We start from the raw sequence: 20,523 nt of genomic DNA on the forward strand, positions 1-20,523 counted from the left end.
GCCAGATGCTCTACCAACTGGGCCACCCATGTGCCCCAGTAAAATTAATGGTTTTAATTTGAAATTTCCTGATGACTAGTGAAGTTAGTACAGACCTTGTCAAACATATATTGGCTATATGGGTATTGCCTTTTGTGAAGTGCCTACTGCAGGTTTTGCCCATTTTTCCAGTAAGGTTGTCTGCTTCTTTATAAGTTCTAGATAGGAGCCTTAGTATAATAAATATATTATATATGTATGTATTTTAGTATCTTCTCCCTTTCTGTGGCTTTCCTTTTCATTCTCTAGTGGTGTCTTTTGAAGAACAGATGTTCTTACTCTTGGTAAAGTCCAATTTCTCATTTTATGTGCTTTCAATTTCCCTTTTAGTACTTTCTATAACCTCTTTAAGAAAAATCTTACCTAACTCAAAGTCATAAAGATATTGGGTTTTTTTCTAAAACTTCATTGCTTACCTTCCATACTTAGTTTTTCAGTCCATCTGGAATCAGTTATTGTGTGTGTTGTGAGGTTTGGGTCAATACACATTTTTTTCCTAATACAACTTTTCAAATGACTATTTTTTGAAGACCATTCTTTTCCCATGGCACATTGTATTTATCCTCACCATTTGTAATAGCTATAAAGCCTTCCATTCTAAGGTACTCCCATAACTTATCTACCCATTCTTCCATGGGATTTTTGGGTTATTTTCTGACCTCTGCTATCATCAAACAGGGTAAACATCTTTGTATGGATATCAAGGCATTCTTCTGCAATTTTTAAAACAAAAGTGGAACTTCTGAGCCAGAAAATATTTACTTTTTGGGTTTTTGCTGTTGTTTTTAAATATTTTATTTATTTATTCATGAGAGACACACACACAAAGAGAGAGGCAGAGACATAGCAGGCTCCATGGAAGGAGCCAGATGTGGGACTGAATCCTGGGACTCCAGGATCATGCTCTGGGCTGAAGGCAGATACTCAACTGCTGAGCCACCCAGGCATCTCAATATTTGTCTTTTTGAAAAAATGATAAATGACATGGTTCAAAAATCAGAGAATGCAAAAGGGCCAGTGAAAAATTTACCTCCTACCCTGTACCCAATCCTTCTAGGCCCTCCACCAGGTGATTGCAATCATGAAATCTGGAGTATCGTTGCAGATACCCTGTAATGGATGAATAGGCATTATTTAGACTTTTTCTTCTTTTCTTTACACAAGTAGGGGCACACCGTATGCTCTGTTCTGCATCTTGCCTTTTTAACTAAACAATATATCTTAGAAGTCTTATTACTGCACATAAAAAAAGCATCCTCATTAATTTTTAAAGCCATATATTCCATTGGATGGGTATACCACCATTTAGGCAGTCTTCTGCTGATGGACATCTGTGGTGTTTCCAATTTTTTGCCTTCCACACAAGGCTGCAATAAGTAACTTTGCGTATGTCATCTCAGGTGTGTGCAGTGTATCTGTTGGGGGATTTCTACAAGTAGACTTGCTGAGTCCAAGGGGATATGCATCTGTAACTTGATCAGCATTTCCAAGTCACACTCCTCTACCAGCAATGTATAAAAGCTCATATGTTTTCCCATAGCCTGGTTAATAGACTTGGAGCTAGGATCTTTAGTCATTTGTTAGGTGGAAAATTGGAGATTATGTTGCATTTATGTTGTGTGTGAGATTGAGCATCTTTTCAGGGGTTTAAGACCAACTTGTGTTTTTTGTCAACATCCTTCGATGATATGCACTTCCTTAGAATCACTCATGCAAATTCCTCCAAATGTTTCCTCATGAGAAGCCTTAGACATGGGACTTTCAGGTCAGAGTTCGAACTTTTTAAAAGATGTCTCTACGTGTGGCCAACTAACCTTCCAGAAGGGAGGTCCCACTAACGCTTCTTTCACAACATGGCCCTGGACTGGGCTCCCAGCATCACTGGCTGCAGAGTGTCCTTGGAACTGGCAAGGCCAGCTCCGGGTGGAGAGCCTCGCCTGCAGTGCAGAGCTGGCCCCGCCTCTCCGGGAGGCTCCGCCCCGTCGCCAGGAGGCCCCGCCCCAGAGGTGCAGCCCCGCCCACTTACGATGCCCTCCTATTGCGATCGCGCGGCCCCGCCCCGCACAACTGGCCGCGAAGCCCCGCCCCGGGCTGCGCGGCCCCGCCCCCGCTGCGTGTCCCGCGCCGCTGGTCACGTGACGTCTGGGAGGTGCGAGGAGGGGCCCCCGGGCGCCATTGCTCCTCCGCGCCCGCGCCGGCGCCCTCCGCGCACGAAGGCTGCCCCCGAGTGAAGTGCGCCGCGGCCTGGCCTGGGCGGGGGGGCCCGCGAAGGCGCCAACGAGGCCCGGCCGCTGCCCCCAGCTGCTGTCTGCTCCCCGGCCGGGCGCCGGGAGGCAGCCCGTTGCTAGGCAGCCGCGTGGCCGGCGGGGCGGGGCCTGCGGGCCGCGGGCATGGACCAGTACTGCATCCTGGGCCGCATCGGGGAGGGCGCGCACGGCGTCGTCTTCAAGGCCAAGCACGTGGAGGTGAGCTGGGCCGCTTCCGGCAGCTGCCGGCCCGGAGAGCCCGCCCCGCCCCCGCTTTCCGGGCCAGCGTCTGCCCCGCTTCGGGCTCTGCGCCCACCACTTGGCCCCTTGAGTGGGGGCCGGCCCGGGCGCCGTCGGCCGCCCAGCCACCCACGAGGGCCCCGGGGAGTCCAAGCCTCGGAGCTGTTAGCGCTGCGCTGCCATCAGCTGGGGCCCGGGCTGGACCTCGCGTCCCTCCCGGACCGGGTGGGGGCGTTTCCCACCCCCGCGACGGCGCCCGCCCCGTCGGCGCACCCGCTTCTCCAGCCGGGGATGGACTGCGGTGTCCCGTTCTGTCCCGCACAGACCGGGGAGATCGTGGCCCTCAAGAAGGTGGCCCTGCGGCGGCTGGAGGATGGCATCCCCAACCAGGCCCTGCGGGAGATCAAGGCGCTTCAGGAGATCGAGGACAATCAGCACGTGAGTGGCGCTGGGCTCCGGCCCTGGGCCCTGGGCTGCGAAGGGCTCCGCCTGCGCCGCTGCCTCCCTCCCTGTCTTGTCCACCTCATCCCCCCACTTAATGTCATTCCCCGTTCATTTCTTTAGTCACTGACTTCTTTATATAAAACATTTGGTAATTTGTAATGATAATAACAGCCTCTGTTGAGCTTCTGTTCTGCAGGCTGGGTTACCTGTGTTAGGTTGGGTGTCATTCTGAGCTCTCTGCTCTCCGAAAGGCCCATCTCAGGATCTCGCATTCTCAGGCCAGGGGAGGAGGCTCATCCACCTGTTGTGGACGCGCAGCGGTCCGTGGAGGCTTTGGCCCGGTTCTGCTGGAGGAGTCCAGGTGTTCTAGCCTGGGGTCCGCCCATAGGCCCTACCTCGTGCTGGGCATGGGTCCCCTTTGGGCTCCTGGGGGAGATGCACAGCGATGGCAGGGCCCATGTGGCCTCGTTGTGCTGTGATGGGGCTGGAGGCACTGTGGGCACGGGGGAGGGACTCATACACCCCCAACCTCATTACTCTTCCTGGGGCTTTTTCTTGTTCCTGGGGAGTGACAACCCTGTCCTGCTCCTACTTGTTTGTTATTCTCTGGAGATGTCCATGATGTATGTATCATATATGACAAAAGCATGTTGTAAAACTTTTTATAAAACACATCTAAAAGTATGTCCTAGTTTTGTATAAAAATGTGTATATAGATCTGAATAGGTGTTCGTATCTGCTGTATCTGTTGTGAAGTGGGATAGAAAGTACTTGTAAGGTGGATTGTAGGTGATAGGATTTTTCTGGTTTTTTTTTTTCTTTATAATTTATTATCTGGATGTATGTGTGCAATCTGCGGAATGATTGTGTGCTACTTTCAAAGCGTGACAACCAGCAGTAAGGCTATTTGCATTTTCTTGAGGAAAGTTCCAGGGCTTGTAGACCACACATGTGGGAGGGGTGGAGGGTCTGTCAGAAGGCTGGTGACATGGGCTCCTAGCTTGCATCAGCAGCCCTGCAGTTTCTACCGTAAAACTGCCCACAGTTGAGCCCCGGTCACCAGAGCTGCCTCCTCACTGTGCCACCCTCCCCACTGTCAGTGTTGGTGGAATCCATCCCTGCATGAAAAGAGAACCCCAGCCCCTCTTTTCATTCATTCCACATAACTTGTGGAATGTCTCCTGTGATGAGCACTGTCCGGGCCACAGCACAGAGCAGAGCAGATGTCCTTCCCCTAAAGGATCGTACATGTTCTTGTCCCTCCAGCCTCCTGTTCCCACCTCAGGCTTTGTGCTTGTCTCTCTTGCCTCTGCTCTGACCTTCTATTCAGGGTCTATTCTGACCCTTCTATGCTCTCTCTGCCCTCAGAACCAGGATAGACTGGGTGGGGAGGGGAAGGCACTTTGCTTGCTTACGTGTCATCTATCTGTGTCCCTGTGCTGTGAGCTCCTTCTGGCCCTCAGGACCTGCCAGGCCTGGCTCCTACTCCCCGCTGTGCCACCTGGTCCCTGCCACCCGTGGGCCCTCGGGATGTTTATGGGATGTGGCTCTTGGATGGCCCTAGGTAGAGGAAACCGCAGGAGCCCTGTTCCGTGCGTGTGTGTGTGTGTGTGTGTGTGTGTGTGTGTCTGTGCATATGCGTGTTTTAGAGAGACAGACACCCTGGGTGATTTTCCAGTTCCTGGCCTGGGGAGCACCGGACACTGCCCTGGTGCCCTTCCTACAGCCTCCTCCTCTGAATGAGTGCAGCATTGGGTGGGGACCTGCTTTCTCTCCAGAGAGGGGAGCACCTAGGGAGCCCTGAACTCCCTTCTGACCTCAGATCTCACATCACTTCACCTGCTGTGTCCTGTGTCAGGGCTGGGGGTCCCCGAGAGGGTCCGGGCCATGTGGGTCCGAGGCTGACAAGATGCCTGGCTTGCAGGTGGTGCAGCTGAAGGCTGTGTTCCCTCACGGCGCGGGCTTTGTGCTGGCCTTCGAGTTCATGCTGTCGGATCTGGCTGAGGTGGTGCGCCACGCCCAGAGGCCACTGGTCCAGGCGCAGGTCAAGAGCTACCTGCAGATGCTGCTCAAGGGTGTCGCATTCTGTCATGCCAACAACATCGTGCATCGGGTCAGTCTCCGTGCCTGCTGCGGTGGGACCTGCAGGCCCAGCCCTTGAAGAAGACATGGTTGGAGGGGGTTGGGGGGACAGGACCTGTGGGTTGGCCACACCACAGAGTAAGTGGTCGTGGAGAGGGTGGGGGCCTGGCTGACCCGTGCTTAGCCTGCCAGGCCCTCCTGCCCTCTGGGGGATCTGGAGGAACTGATGCCTCCGTTGGTGTGCTCAGGACCTGAAACCAGCCAACCTGCTCATCAGTGCCTCAGGCCAGCTCAAGATAGCGGACTTCGGCCTGGCCCGGGTCTTTTCCCCAGATGGCAGCCGTCTCTACACGCACCAGGTGGCCACCAGGTAGGGAGGGCTGATTCCCAGGCAGGACGTGGCAATGGACGGGCCCCGGCCTCCTCACTGGAGATGAGAGGCTTCTGGACCTTCAGTTCAGACCTTGCTAATCAGGCTGTTGTGGGGCTGGGTGACTGTTCCAGACAGCCTCTGGCAGGCCAGCGCTTGGTTGTAACTGCCTGCCTTCCTCCTCACAGGTGGTATCGAGCTCCTGAGCTGCTGTATGGCGCCCGCCAGTATGACCAGGGTGTCGACCTATGGTGAGCTGGGTGGGGGTCAAGTGTGATCAGATGGGAAGCTCCTGGGCTGGGATCGGGGGGTGGTCTGAGGCTCAAGGCCTGTGGATCCTCTACGCAGGTGATAGGGATGGCTATCCCAGGACGGGAGCTGTCCAGAGGCCTGACCTTTATTCGGGGGCGGATGGTGTAGACATGCCTAGGAGCTTGAGATTTAGCAGGTGTTTGAGAAGTGTGCCTCAGAAGGTGAGGCAGCAGCTCTGTGTCCCAGAAATTGAGGCTCTGGGGAGTCTCAGAACTGTCAAGGGTGTTGCTGTGTGTTTTAGGCTTGAGGAGAGTAAGCTCATCGGGAGGTGGATGTGTTTTGTGTTCTAGGCTTGTGGTGTGTGTGTATAAGTCTGTTTCTAGACATGAAGCATCTGTGCTGTTTTGTGGTTCCTTGGCCCTAGGATGGGATGTGGGTGCTGTGTGTTGTGTGAGGTGACCGAGCTGGCGTGGGCGGTCCTGTGTCCGGGTGTGTGGTGACCGAGCTGGCGTGGGCGGGCCCATGTCCGGGTGTGTGGTGACCGAGCTGGCGTGGGCGGGCCCATGTCCGGGTGTGTGGTGACTGAGCTGGCGTGGGTGGGCCTGTGTCCGGGTGTGTGGTGACCGAGCTGGTGTGGGCGGGCCCGTGTCCAGGTGTGAGGTGACCGAGCTGGCATGGGGAGGCCAGTGTCCTGGTGTGAGGTGACCGAGCTCCTGAGTTTGTATCCACAGGGCTGTGGGCTGCATCCTGGGGGAATTGCTGAACGGGTCGCCTTTGTTTCCTGGGGAGAATGATATCGAACAGCTCTGCTGCGTGCTTCGGATCTTGGGCACCCCTAGCCCTCAAGTCTGGCCGGTTTGCAGGAGTTCCTGGTGGGGAAGGGTGGGGGCAGGTGTCCTCCCTTCCCCTGACAGCCAGGACTGCCCGTCCCCACGCTCTTCCTCCTGGCCCCATGCCTCCTTGGCCCCACATACTCCTGGCCTGTCCCTGTGTCCCCAGCACACTCGCACTTCTCACACCGGCGTTGGCGCAGGGGCCTGAGTCCAGGAGGGGGTGTGGGACCTCAGGAATCTTGGGTGAGGGTGGGCAGGCGGCTGCCATAAGCTGGTGATGGTGGTTCTAGGAGATCACGGAGCTGCCCGATTACAACAAGATCTCCTTCAAGGAGCAGGCGCCTGTGCCCCTGGAGGAGGTGCTGCCCGATGCGTCTCCCCAGGCCTTGGACCTGCTGGGGCGGTTCCTCCTCTACCCCCCACACCAGCGCATTTCTGCCTCCCAGGTACTGGTACTTGCTTCCCCCGAGCCTCCTCACTTGGGGCCCTGGAAGCCAAGGGGGGAGGCCCCTTAGGACCATGGGGTCATGGGCAGGCCAGGGGCACTGCCCACCTTGCAGAAGAGCACATTGGGTTACCAGTGACTGGCTCCCTCATCCCTTCAACTGCTGCTGCTCCACTTCTGTATACACCTGTGTCGTCTTGAGGCCTTGGGCGGAGGATTGGGCTTGACTTTGGGGAGCTGAGATGTAAGCACCAGAGGTGTTTTTCAAAGAGAAATGATGAGCAGAGGTCTGGCAGGGGACCTAGAAGGGTAGGTTGTGTGGCAGGGAAGGAGGGGAAGATCATGGGCTGACAGCCAGTAGTGCAGGGGGCCTTGCTCTCCGGTGTACCCATGTCCCCACCCTGCCCTCAGCACCCGCATAGACAGGGTGTGTTCTGTCGTCATCAGTCCCTCTAACGTGGGTGGAGGCTGTCTAAGTGCTTCCTTCAGTGAGCCCAGCACCCCTTCACCCCGCATGGCCTGCTGCCTGTTCAGGGTGCCCTCTGCCTGGCGGGCTGCACATACCCCCTGTGCGGTTCTCCTGGGGCACCCTCTCAGCAGAGGCCCAGGTTCTAGGGGTCCGCAGGGGTCACACACTTCTGTGGCCCTGCCACCTCCTGCCCCATGCTCATTCATTCCCCTGGGCTTCAGGCCCTCCGTGTCCTTGGGCCTTGAGCACAGCTCTGCAGGCTGGCAGCCTCCCTGGTGTCCCACACCCTCAGCTGTCCCCGCTGCCGCAGCACTAGTCACATGACACACCCTGTCTCTTTCCTCTTCATCTTGTTGGTCACCCGCACCCGGGACCCGCGGAAGACTTGAGGGCAGCTCTTTGTTTGCCAGCCTCTGGAACATGCTCAGATGCTAAGCACTAGAGGGCTGTGGGCCAGCTGAGCAGACGTGCACATGTGGGAACAAGCATCTGCGGGAGGCTCAGCTCACCCCTCAGAGGGAAGTGAGCTAGGGCTGGGACGGGGAGGTGACTGATTGCCTTCTGCTGTCTCTTGCTTGCTGCTGCCAGGCCCTCCTGCACCAGTACTTCTTCACAGCTCCCCTGCCTGCCCACCCCTCGGAGCTGCCGATTCCCCAGCGCCCAGGGGGACCTGCCCCCAAAGCCCACTCAGGGCCGCCCCACGTCCATGACTTCCGTGTGGACCGGCCTCTCGAAGAGTCGCTGTTGAACCCAGAGCTGATTCGGCCCTTCATTCCAGAGGGCTGAGACTCTGGGCCCCTCAGGTTTCTCAGTCTGCCTAGCTTGACTCAACCTCCCATGGCCTCCACCCAGCCACGCTAGGTCTGCTCCATGTCCGGTCCGGCTCCAGCAGAGCAGACCCGTAGCCTACACCGTTGGCCTCCCCTGTGGGTGCTATGGACTCAGCCATTGGACAGAGACTGTACCTGCCATGGTACTGGTTCTCCAGGCGCCCTGCCGCCGGGGTCAGGGCCCGTCCTGCTGGAGCCATCAGAGGAGCACAGCCTGTAAGATGTCCTCATACTGAAATGAGTGGGAGGGCAGGTTTGTTTTGTTTCTGTTTTCAGAGGCATTAAAAGCTAGTTCAGTTTTGAGATTTGTTATGAAAAGCCCGGGCAGTTTTGCCTAGTGTCTGCCCCTCTTCTGTTCCTGTTGTGGGATGTGGCCACAGTGGCCTGGAATCCTGGCTGTTATTCTCCTTGGTCACCTGGAAAGTGGCCCCGCTCAGGGCTATTCTGGTCCTGGGGGCTTCATGCAGTGGCACGTGCTCCTGTTTGGAGGCGAGGGGACAGAAGTCAAGCCCAGGGATGGCTCAGGTAGGGGGACTGATCAGGTTTGAGCCGGTTTACAAACATCTCTACACTGAGGATGAGGGTGAACCAGGACCAGAGGTGCCACCTGCTTAGATACAGAGCTGTCTTGCTCTGTGTCTAAGCTCTATATCTAAGCAGCTCCTGTGTTAATTCAGTAACTCCAAATACAAGCCCAGTCAGCCCTGTTTGTTGTCTTACAAGATCAGATCAGCTGTTTGTACAATATTTACGGAAATAGAAGGGTTAGGAGAGGGCACAGAAGAGAAAAAAGAGGGAAAGACTCCATTAGACTTCAGGCTTCCTATAGGGCTCAACCAACGATCGGGAGATTGGGACGGTGCCGCCTTGAGTCAAGAAGAGCTGACAACAGCGGGGCAACGTAGCCATCTTATTCCTAAACCTCTTTTTGGCTTTTCACGTGGGTGGCTGAGGACTGAGGGCGGGTGACTGGCCATCCAAGCCCATGGGTAAAGGCACGACCCGGCGGCCCCCGCTGCAACCTTCGGGGGTTGCGAGCCCGGGTCTCCAGCCGCAGCTTCCGTCCGCTCCGTGGATTCCAGCCTGTCCCCCGCACCTCGACCACTGCGGTACCAGGACTTGGGAGTGTGAGGCTGCCGTGCCAGGCTCAGGGGAAGGAAGGTCGGGGTCTCCGGTAGGGTGGATGGCAGGTGACAGCGGGCCTGAGGTTAGATGCGGAGGGGCGGGGGCAGGACCAAACCTGGTGAGAGAGCCAAGTCCCCGGCCCGGGTCAGGGCGAGGGCCGAGGTTGGCGGCCAGGCGCAAGTGAAGACAGGGGAGAAGCGGGCGGACCGACCACTGCCCAGGGCCGAGAGCTGCCTGGAAGTGGGCCGACCCGGAGGAGCAGGAGTCTTGCGGGATGCGGAGAAGCAGGCCGCCGGCCGGGGGCGGGGCGGGGCGGGGCGGGTTTGGTCGGCCGGGCAGACGTGCGTAGGATGGGCGGGACTTGCCTGAGTGGCGGAAGCACGGCGGGATGGGCGGTGCTCAGGCTGGCGGGACGGAAGTGCGGTGGGATGGGCGGGGCTTGGGCGAGCGGAGCGGAAGTGCGGTGGGATGGGCGGGGCTTGGGCGAGCGGAGCGGAAGTGCAGCGGGATGGGCGGGGTCGGTCAGCCGGACGGAAGTGCGCTGGGATAGGCGGGGTTCGGGCGAGCGGAGCGGAGGCGCGGCGGGATGGGCGGGTTTGGGTGGGTGGCGGAAGCGCGGCGGGCTGGGCGGGGCTTGGCCGAGTGAAGCGGGGTGCCGCCGGGCGGGCGGGGCTTGGCCGGGTGGAGCGGCAGCGCGAGAGGGCGTGGCGGGAAAGGCTGGGCGGCCCGGAAGATGGAGCCGCAGCTTGGGCTCCACGAGCTGCTGCACGTTTTCTCCTTTTTGGAGGCCCGGGACCTGCTCCGCGCTGCCCAGGTGGACAAGGTAGCGCGCTGTGTCCCGGGCGGAGGCGGTGCTTTACAGTCCCTGCGTGCTCACGGCCGGCCCTTCCTCGGGCCTGTTTCCCCCCGGGAGGCGGCGATGGCAGACCCTCCTTGCCCGGTGCGCGGACAGCGAGCGCCCGGCCTCGGCCTCGGCCCCGGGCGCGGGGACCAGCTGGGGGAACGCGTCCCCTGCTGCTGCTGCTGCTGCTGCTGCTCCTGGAACGTCCTGGAGTCTCCGCCGCGGGGCCCGCGAGCGACCCCGCAGTGTCCGCAGGGTCCAGTCAGGACGCCCACAGCGGGGGTCGGGCCCCGGCGGGCTAACGCGCGCGTGAGGGTCGGTCGGGGCCTGCGCTCGCGCGGGGAGCGGGGCTCGCGGCGGGGGCCCGGCGCTGGCCGTAGGACTGCTGGCGGACGGAGGGCTCTGACCCCGCGGGAGGGGGCTGGGCCGGGGGCGGTTTGCGGCGAGCGCCGCTGCCGTCGGCTCCGCGGTGACAGGTGCGGTGCCCCGCCCCGCCCCGCCCCGCCCCGCCGCGCCCCGCCCCGCCGCGCCCCGCCCCGCCCCGCCGCGCCCCGCCCCGCCCCGCCCCGCCCCGCCGGCGTCCCGGGCCGGCCCTCATTAACTCGCGCGTCTTCACGTCCTTTACGGAGAGGTCCCTACGCAGGCTTTTACTTGAGTTCTCTGACCCGTTTAGAGTGTGTCACGTGAAACACCGGGTTTCTATCCCGTTTACTAGGGAGGACCCTGCGTGTTCCCGATGGTCCCCACCGGCTGGGGTTGGATCTGGCTGCTCGCACCGCTGGGGCTGCCTGGGGCGGCGGGGGGCGTGTTCCGTAGCTGGGGAAGGGGTCTCAGTTGGGTTTTGAACCGGGAGCTACAGAGAAGGAAAACGTGTTGAACTTCGTGCCTGACTTGGCTTGATTTTTGCAAAATAGACATTTCACATTCCTGCTGAAGATACCGAGGACCTTTGACCCAGCCAATGAGCAAGGGCTGTGGAAGTGAAGTGGAAGTGGGGCCTGGGCTCAGGGGAGGGGGCTTCCTTTCACCGTTCCAGGGATGAGGCCTTCCGTGGGGCGGGACCGCGGACAACCGCGCAGTGGTTCCCATCGAAGCTTCAGAATCCAGGCTGGAGAGGCCAGGGAGCACCAGGACGGGGCTGCGGCCCCCCCCCCCCCCCCCCCCGACCCACCGGAGCCTCTCCGCAGTGCATGCGCGTGGCGGGGGGGGGGGGGCAGTTAACCGAGCAGGGCTGACAGCGCCCCATCGCGCCCCAGGCCACGCGCGATTCTACCCCTGGGCATCTCCGTGTCCTCCAGGCCTGGGCCTTCACCTCCTCCCTGCAGCAGCCTCTGGGGCCTGTTGCTCTGCCCTGGCTTCCAGCTCTAACTTCTGACAGCTGCGGGCGATCTTCCTCCAACAGCTTAACCCTGCCCTCCGCCATCCCTGATTCCCAAGTGGCTTCCCAGGTTTTAACAATAGGACTTGGGGATTTGGGTCTAAGCAGATCTTCGCTCCTTTCCCCAGAACCCAGCACTCCAGTTATGGCAGAACACTCTCTCCTTCACATCTTTGCCGAGTGGTCGGTCCTGGCTCTCCCCGGAATGCTTCAGCCTCTGGGGACTTTATCTGTAGTCACTTCTGAGTCCCTTGGTTCCACCGAACTGGCCATTTTCTCCTTTTCCATTCATTTGGTTGTTTTTATTGGATCGTGCAAATATGTTTGATTCCCAAGAATGAATTTTCTTGCCTGCAGACAGTGAGTCTGGTTTAGCTCTCCACCCCTTCAGTGCCTAGCAAGCGAGGCACCAAGCAAGCCTGACCATTCTCTTCTCTGCCCTCTTGTTCTAGGTCTGGAATGAGGTTTCAAGGACCAAAGAACTGTGGAGGTGAGTGAAGGAAAAGCCAAACGTGGTCAGGAGAGTGTTCCAGGTGAGGGGTGTCCTGGATAAGTGTTCTGAGCACTGCATTTCTGGCTTTGACGAGTACACAAGAAAGGACCATCCAAGCACCTAGCAGCAGGAAACCACCTCCCCCAGTCACGAGGCCTGTGATACTCTTTTTTAAATGGTATGTGGGAATGTAAGAGTTTTCTTAAATCACATGGGAGATTGACATACAGTGGGAGTACCAGACTCGGGCAGAAATATATAGCAAATGAACACAGTTGGCTGACAGAAGGCAAGTCTATACACTGCTTTTATTTGAACTCATCTTTGGTGTAACAACATAGCTGTATAAGCACAAACGAAATTAGAATAAAATAAAACAAGGGGCACTTGGGTGGCTCAGTCAGTGAAGTGTCTGCCTTTGGCTCAGGTCATGATTGTGGGATCCAGCCCCACGTCAGGTGCCCTGCTCAGTGGGAAGTCTGCTGTTCCCTCTCCTTCTGCCTCTCCAACCCCTCAATCGTGCTCTTGCTTGCATGCACACTCACTCTCAAATCTTTTTAAAAAATCAAAAATTAAATTTGAAGATAAAAAATATTTTAATCATTAATTTATTACATTTTCTTACTCATTATTTTTCCTTGGGCACATGACTGCCTTTGTCCCAAGAAAGGAGTGTCAGATTGTCAGATTGTTTATCTGTTGCTAAATATAAGACAGACTGTAGCCTTGATTGTTAACTGGGAGCTGTATTTCGTTTTAGCCACTATAGCTGTTCCTACATGAAGGGGCCTACATGGAGGGAATCCTTGCTTGATGGGTTTTGTTTTCAGAATAACTGTGCATTGAGATATTTGGGAATTCTTGCCACATTTAGTGTTGTGTCTTACAGCGTCTGTTGCTTTTCATTCACTTGTTATTGCTAATGAATGTTAGCTAGAAAAATGATACTAATTCCTTTAGTTTTGAGAACTTTTGTTGGGCTTCAGTCTTCATCACTACAGTTTGGAGAATGTACTCTAGATAGAACATTCAGTTTTGGAAATTAATTTCTCTATGGAGTGGACAAGATTATGTCTCTTCAAATATGATTCTTAATGATTTTGTGTCATAGGAAATAAATGAATTGACTCATTGATTGGTGTGGGCATTCGTGGAAGACCTAGTGGAGCAGTATTCACATGTTGAAATAAGATGCCAGCCCCAGCCCTGGGGTTTGTTCTCATCTTTGCTGCTAAGCTAGGAGAGGAATTTCTTTTTGGCAGGAGTAAGTTCAAAACATACTTTCAGCAGCTCACCACCTACCCTCCACCCATATGTCCTGTTACTATGTTGTGTTTCTGGTGTCTCAGGTAGATGGTTTGGCTTCTGTGAGCCAGGTCACAAATGGGTTTCAGTTTATTACTATTTCATACTGTTTGGTGCTAAAATTTTTAGCATGAAGTCATTCCTCAGCATTGTGTCCTTGAACTGTGTTTTTATAAAAACACTGGGTTTATGTTTCTGGAGCTGGGACAACAGCATTTCAGGAACATTGTCTTTTGTGGTCACATGCATATATCATTTCTTTTTTTTTTTTTTAAGATTTTATTTATTCATGAGATACACTGAGAGAGACAGAGACACAGGGAGAGGGAGAATCAGGCTCTCTTCAGGGAGCCTAATGTGGGACTCGATCCCAGGACACAGGATCATGACCTGACCCAAAGGCAGATGCTCAACCACTGAGCTACCCAGGTGTCCCTCATGTATCATTTCTGAGGCTGTGTCTGTGATGTCCACCAGGCCCCTAAGTTCTCTAGACCCATTAGAAATTCTTATGGAGACAGCAAATGAGTGTAGTTAACTGGTCGTATGTTTTTAATGTGTCCTGTATAATTTTAACTAAGAATGCTGCAAGTTCCTTTTTTTTTTTAATGCCTTATAACCTTTTAAATTCTGCTTTTTCTTAAACACACTGAACATTAGCTTTTGGTTAGAAGTAAGATCACAAAACAAATATTTGCTTTTGTTTAAGGTACATAATTTCTGTTGTGTACAACAGATCATTTTGTTATTGCTATCTGAAAAGTTTTGGTATCAGTATTTTTTTCACTTGATATATTGAAAATCAGAGGCATATCACATATTTTATTCATATTCATACTTCAGGCTTTTTGATGGTCTGCCTTTGTTTTGTTTTGTTTTGTTTTGTTTTTAAATCCAGTGTGGGGCTTGAAGTCATGACCTTGAGATCCAGACCTGAACTGAGATCAAGAGTCAACCATTTGACCAACTGTCTTTCCTTTTTTTTTTTTTTTTTTTGCCAAATCATTTGTTTTTTTATTTTTTCTAAATAATGGTCATGGTTCCTACTTAAGGTTTGATGTGTATATAATAGCCATAAATACATAGAAATAGACTTTACTTCCGCAAAGAACTGTGCCGCCTTCCCTTTTTCTTTTTTTTTTTTCTTCCCTTTTTCTTAAGCCACTTTATCTTCTTGGTTTAGTTTTTGTTTTCACACTCTTTAGATTGAGATACAGGTACAAGAAATTTCCTTTGTTTCAACTCAAAACCAATGACATAAGGAGTGGTGATATGAGGTAATTGACAGTCTCAACGTTGAGAAGATAAAAAGAGATGGTGAAGTTGAGAGCTTGTTTTTATCTAAAGGGGACAGGTTTATGCAGCTCCAGACAAATTTTATCAGGTGGGAATTTAGGTTCCGTATAGCCAGGCCACCTGCCTTTTCCTGATTTTTATGTGAAAATTTAGGATTTTTTAAGTGTGGCTGCTAGTCCATGTGGGTTAATCCTCTGCAACCCAAACTAAATAATCCAGGGGCGTCTGTCCGTTGTGCCCAGAGGCTGCCAGTATACTATACTACTCTACTACTGGAGTTCCAGCAAGCACAGTAAAACCTTCATCCAGCATGGGCACTGGATTCTTCTTAGCGTGTTAGAAGGTCCCTAGTGCTAGCACAGGGCCAGGCAGGAGGTGCTCAGTGAGTGGAGAAGCTATGATGACTGTGTGTTGAACTTGTTGCGGCCATGGGCTATGAGCCATGAATTTCCCACCTAACCCCTTTTGTGTTCTCTGTGAGATAGGAGTGCTTGGCTGGAGCCACATGATGCCACATTAGCTCTGGGGACTATCATGCTGGAAGCCTCTGCCCATGAAGCCCGCCCCGCACCCCCCCCCCCCCCCGCCCTCTCCCAGCCAGAAGTCCACTCTCTCTGCTCATTTCCCATATCACACGTTGCCCCTTCTGAAATGTCATGCTTCTCCCATGAACTTTTGTTTTGCTTATCCTCCTAACTCCTGGCTCAGAGTGCCCTATGGCAAGAGCCATGTCTCACTCACTTTGGTGACCACAGAGTAGATGGAGATTCTGTAGTTTTCTACAGTGTGGGTACCATTTTTCTTCTTAAAAACCTGATGAGAGAGGTGCTGTCATAGAATTGACAGTAGTCACATGGAAGCTCAGAATGCAGACTCTTGGAAAATTGTGGATTTGAAAATTTTCTCCTCTTATAAAAGCAGTGAGAAAACTGACACAAATTGTCAAAATCAACTTTTTCAGAACTGGAAATGAGCGAGAAACTTGTAGTAGTCTAGGAAGTGTTCAAGAAAAGAAAATTGGAAGCTTAGAACAGCAAGTTTTCTTGACTGCTTCCTATAACCCTTCCAGTTCTGTGTTAGCCTTGAATATATCAATAGCTCACACAGGGATCCCTGGGTGGCACAGCGGTTTGGCGCCTGCCTTTGGCCCAGGGCGCGATCCCGGAGAATCGGGCTCCCGGTGCATGGAGCCTGCTTTTCCCTCTGTCTGTGTCTCTGCCTCTCTCTCTCTCTCTCTCTGTGACTATCATAAATAAATAAAAATTAAAAAAAAAAAAAAAGCTCACACAGTGAAACCAGAATCCTGGCAGTCACTAGAAGGGGAAAAAATGAGATTGGATTTTCATTCCCAGAAAATTGTCATTATTTAACCTGTCTGGTATTTCTTGGAAGACTTCATGGGCAAACTGTTTTTATTTGGTCTGACTTGGAGTTCATTCAATGTGGAAAGCCTTTACTTTGGGACTTTTGTCAAAACAATAACAGACAGTTGATTACCTTTGTGGCTCTCAGAGCTGATGGACAGTAGTTGAGAAAATAGTAGGCTAACCAAAAAGCTTAAAAGGGAAAGCTGAGAAGGTGATGTCTTTGGGGGTTTGGGCTTTGAAAAGCCCTGATACTGTCCTAGGAATCTGAAAGCCAAGGCACGTGTAACAGGGGTGTGCACAAATTCAGAGAAGACCTAAGAATGCTGTAAACTCATGTGTTTGGCTAACCCTGAGATTCTGTGCACATAGGAAGTGAAGGCTAGTGTATAGTTGTCAGCTGCCTTGCTGAGTGTTGAATGCATGCCTTTGGTGCACATATCCCTTTGGTGATGACCAGAAGACTTAGTAGTTCTCGGCATTTGGGAAATCCCTATCCAATCATTAGCTCTAATTTAAGCAGAGATTTCAGAGGCCGTATATAACAAAGAATGTAGGCTTTTCAGAATTTGCCACTACACAAAAAATAACAACAGTAAACCGACTGAAACAACAAACCTAGGGGGTTCAGATTTCCAGAACTCCACATTATTTAAAATGTTCAGTTTTCAACAGAAGTTATGAGTTGTGCAAAGAAATAAGAAAAGTGCACAGGAAATAAAGCAAACAACAGAAGCTGTCTCTAAGAAAGCCCAGGCATTGGAACTACTAGATGAAGACTTAAAATCAGCTATTTTTATTATGTTCTAAGAACTAAAGGGAAGTAGGACAATGTCTCATCCAATAGACAATATCAGTAGAAGGCAACTATAAAATAACTAGGAATTATAGAGTAGAAAATTATACTATCAAAAACGTAGGCAGGATTTGAGCACAGAAGATAGAATCACTGACTTTGAAGATAAGTCAATAGAGATTATCCAGTCTGAAGAATACAATGAATATGAAGAAGGAAGAATCCCAGTGCCTAAGAGATCTGTGGGGCACCATCAAGCACACTAACATTGCATAACAGGAGTCCCAGAATGAGAGGGGAAAGGGAGAAGGAATAAAGTATTTAAAGAAATAAGGGCTGAAGACTTCCCAGATTTGATGAAAGAGGTTAATTTACATGTGCAAGAGCTCCATGAACTGCAAGTAGGATAAATTCAAAAGAGTTACACATCACCAGGATCTTAGTGCAGTAAGCAGCACATCAGTTTCACAAAGAGTTCCACACCAGGACACATTGTAGGGCTTAGTGGGTAGAGCATGTAACTCTTGATCTTGAGGTCCTGAGCTCAAGCCCCACATTGAGTGTAGAGATTACTTTAAAAACATAAACAATGTGAAAGGACACATTGTAATCAAACTTGAAATCTGAAGACACAGAACCTTGACAGCAGCAAGGGAGAAGTAATTCATCATGTACAAGGAACCTTAGATGAGATTAACAGTTGATTTCTCATTTAAAAACATGGAACCCAGAAGGTAGTGGGATGACATTGGAAATGTTAAAAGATTATTACTTAGAATTGAATATCTAGAAAAACGAAGGAAAAAATGACCTTTTAAAATGAGCAAAAGCTAAAAAAATAAAAAATAAATAAAATGAGCAAAAGCTGAGATGGTTTGTTTCCCTACTTCCTCTACAAGAAATGAAGGCAGTCTTTCAGATTGAAATGAAAGGACATTAGGCAGTTAGTTGAATCTACATGAAGAAATAAGGAACACTGGTGAAGTAATTCTATAGGCAATATAAAAGGCAATCTAAGTGTATTTCTTATTTGTTAGTCTGTTTTTCCGCTTTATGACTTAAAAGACAATTGCATAAAACAATGACTGTAAATCTCTGTTGATGCACATATAATATATAAAACTTCATTTGTAGATATAGCCATGCAATTGGAGAGGGGCAGGAAATGGTGCTACATAGGAGCAAAATTTTTGGATACTGTTGAAATTAGGCTGATATTAATTAAAACTAGGTTAATCCCCAAGGTAACCCTTAAGAACTCGAGAAATATGGTAGAAGAAATGACATTAGAAGGTATTTAATGCGGGATCCCTGCGTGGCGCAGCGGTTTGGCGCCTGCCTTTGGCCCAGGGCGCGATCCTGGAGACCCGGGATCGAATCCCACGTCGGGCTCCCGGTGCATGGAGCCTGCTTCTCTCTCTGCCTGTGTCTCTGCCTCTCTCTCTCTCTCTGTGACTATCATAAATAAAAAAAAAAAAAATTAAAAAAATTATTAAAAAAAAAAAGAAGGTATTTAATGCAAAAGAAGGCAGTACCAGAAAAGTAGAGGGGAAATGCATATAAAAGAAATGAGTAGTAAGTTAACATATAAATCAATGCTTTATCATTAGTTGTGTGAAATGTATTAAGTGTACACTCCAATAAAAAGGCAGAGATTGGCAGCCCCGGTGGCTCAGCGGTTTAGCGCCGCCTTCGGCCTGGGGTGTGATCCTGGAGACCCAGGATCGAGTCCCATGTCGGGTTCCCTGCATGGAGTCTGCTTCCCCCTCTGTCTGTGTCTCTGCCTCTCTCTCTCTCTCTCTCTCTCTCTGTCATGAATAAATAAAATCTTAAAAAAAAAAAAAGGCTGAGATTGCCAGAAGGGATAAACAATATCCAACTTTATACTGTCTACAAGAGACATACTTTACATTCAAAGACTTAGATAAGTTAAAAGAATGGAAACAGGTATGCCATACAAACAGTAAGCAAAGGAAAGTTGGAACAGCAACGCTAATGCCAGACAAAGTAGACTGTAAGAAAGAATTACTAGAAACAAGGCTATTTTATGATGATAAGTCAATCCACGAAGAAGATCTAAAAATTATAAATGCATATGTACATAATAACAGTAGCAAAATACACGAAGGGCTGACAGAACTGAGGGAAAAATAGTTCAGCAATAAGAGTTGGAGACTTCAAGAAATATACTCTTGAATTACAATTGCGTGACCAAAGCTTATTGCCTTTGGCCTTGAGTCAGTTGTTAAAGCCACTGTGTACAAGGGGATCAGGATCTACTTCATGAAGGTATCAGAAAACTGGCTGGATGCACAAGAAATGATGATGCCTGATGGTGGCGAACATTTGTTCAGTGTCATCTCATCATTATCCCCATTTAACAGTGGAGGCAGGTGAGGGTTCTGTAGGCAGAGTGAGTTGTCGAAGCTACTAGATGGTAAAGGCAGGAGTCAGAGCTAGACCCGTAAACATCCTAGTACCTTCTTCTAACACCTGCCCTATCCTACCTGGGATCATGCATCTGTTTTCCAGGCAACTGTGTCTGAGACGCTGGTCATCATATAAAGCCCCTCAGATGACCTTGGGCACACAAACATGGAAAGAGTACTATCTCTGCCGATCTGAGCTGGAGTTCCGAATGGAATCTGGGCGGCCAGAGAAGGACTTCATCTGCAAAGCCATTGCTGGGCACAATGGTATGGTGGGGAATGTCGTCCTGTGTGCTTTCGTACTGCTCACTTGCCCTGGTCGAGTGTCCTGGGATTTGGTGTTTAGCCAATGAGTGGGTAGGTGCTGCTTGATGAGTACATGCCCTGCTGGGTTCTGTATTCCTGCTGTGTCTCTTGGTGCTCGAGGTAATCTTGTGAAAAAGGAATGGTTATATTTATTTCAGGGTAGAAGAAACAGAAAGCAAGAGAGTAGGGAGCCAATTGTGGCTGGTGGAAGGGGCAGTCCTGGGTATGAAGCCCTATGTCCACTACTGCCCCTAAGGAGCACCTGTGTGCTCTCCAGAGAGAAAGGAAGGATGTCCTGTCTGCCCTTCCCCAGTCTGCATATCCACATCCCAGGTATATGTGTGTGTGTTCACGGCCAGTCTGTGTTTTCTTCCAGGAGGTATAGATGAACTAGCCTACATCTCAACCAACGAGTGCCGGTTTGATGGGCAGGAGAAGTCAGTGGTGTGTACCGTGTCCTCGGACAGCACTGTGCGTGCCTGGGATGTGCAGGAGGTGAGCCAGGGGTGGGACCAAGGTGCAACGCACTGGATCTCAGTGAGGTCCATCCCCTTTGCTAGCTCATTCATCCCCTGTGGGCACCTTCTAGGTGGTGGGATTCCCATGGTATAGACGAGAACTCTGAGCTACAAGAGGCAGATCATACATGGAACTCGGGTCTGATTGCAGATGGAGCCTGATGTGCACTTGACTCTGTGCTGCCTGCCCAGGGAGGTGGACATTTGTGGCAGGTGGCAGCACCTGCTCCCAGTCTTGTGGTGTCCGCGTTGGAGCTAGTGCCCAATTGGGTGGTTTTGCCCAAACAGTTGCCTCTTTTAGTTACCCCCTGTGCCTATTAAGTGTTGAGATTTTGATAACTCAGTTGGTATTTTACAGTTGGTTGTCACTTAGAGTTCAAAACCTTTGCAGTCCATTTTCTCATTTGGTACTCACAGCAGCT

At 51.6% G+C, this 20,523-nt stretch overlaps 1 protein-coding gene across 16 annotated transcripts in view; it reads left to right on the plus strand.

The window, feature by feature from the left end:
- The first annotated feature begins 2,195 nt into the window (after positions 1-2,195).
- Positions 2,196-20,523, plus strand: part of CDK20 (cyclin dependent kinase 20) — a 39,305-nt gene continuing 20,977 nt past the window's right edge. For 4 of the 16 annotated variants that reach the window (XM_025423608.3, XM_025423610.3, XM_025423604.3 and 1 more), the window contains exons 1-10: positions 2,198-2,504; positions 2,850-2,963; positions 4,894-5,082; positions 5,300-5,421; positions 5,610-5,672; positions 6,405-6,528; positions 6,797-6,952; positions 12,047-12,084; positions 19,381-19,544; positions 19,960-20,078. In XM_025423608.3, coding sequence (XP_025279393.1) covers positions 2,430-2,504; positions 2,850-2,963; positions 4,894-5,082; positions 5,300-5,421; positions 5,610-5,672; positions 6,405-6,528; positions 6,797-6,952; positions 12,047-12,084; positions 19,381-19,544; positions 19,960-20,078 — 1,164 coding nt within the window. In that variant the 5' untranslated portion in view covers positions 2,198-2,429. Of the gene's footprint in view, positions 2,505-2,849; positions 2,964-4,893; positions 5,083-5,299; positions 5,422-5,609; positions 5,673-6,404; positions 6,546-6,796; positions 6,953-8,008; positions 8,569-12,046; positions 12,266-19,380; positions 19,545-19,959; positions 20,079-20,523 lie in introns of those variants that run through there. The other 12 variants (XR_007401109.1, XR_007401118.1, XM_025423607.3 and 9 more) reach the window with 10 other exon arrangements.

This window comes from Canis lupus, chromosome 1 (genome assembly GCF_003254725.2).
Source record: "Canis lupus dingo isolate Sandy chromosome 1, ASM325472v2, whole genome shotgun sequence".
Classification (NCBI taxonomy): Eukaryota; Metazoa; Chordata; class Mammalia; order Carnivora; family Canidae; genus Canis; species Canis lupus.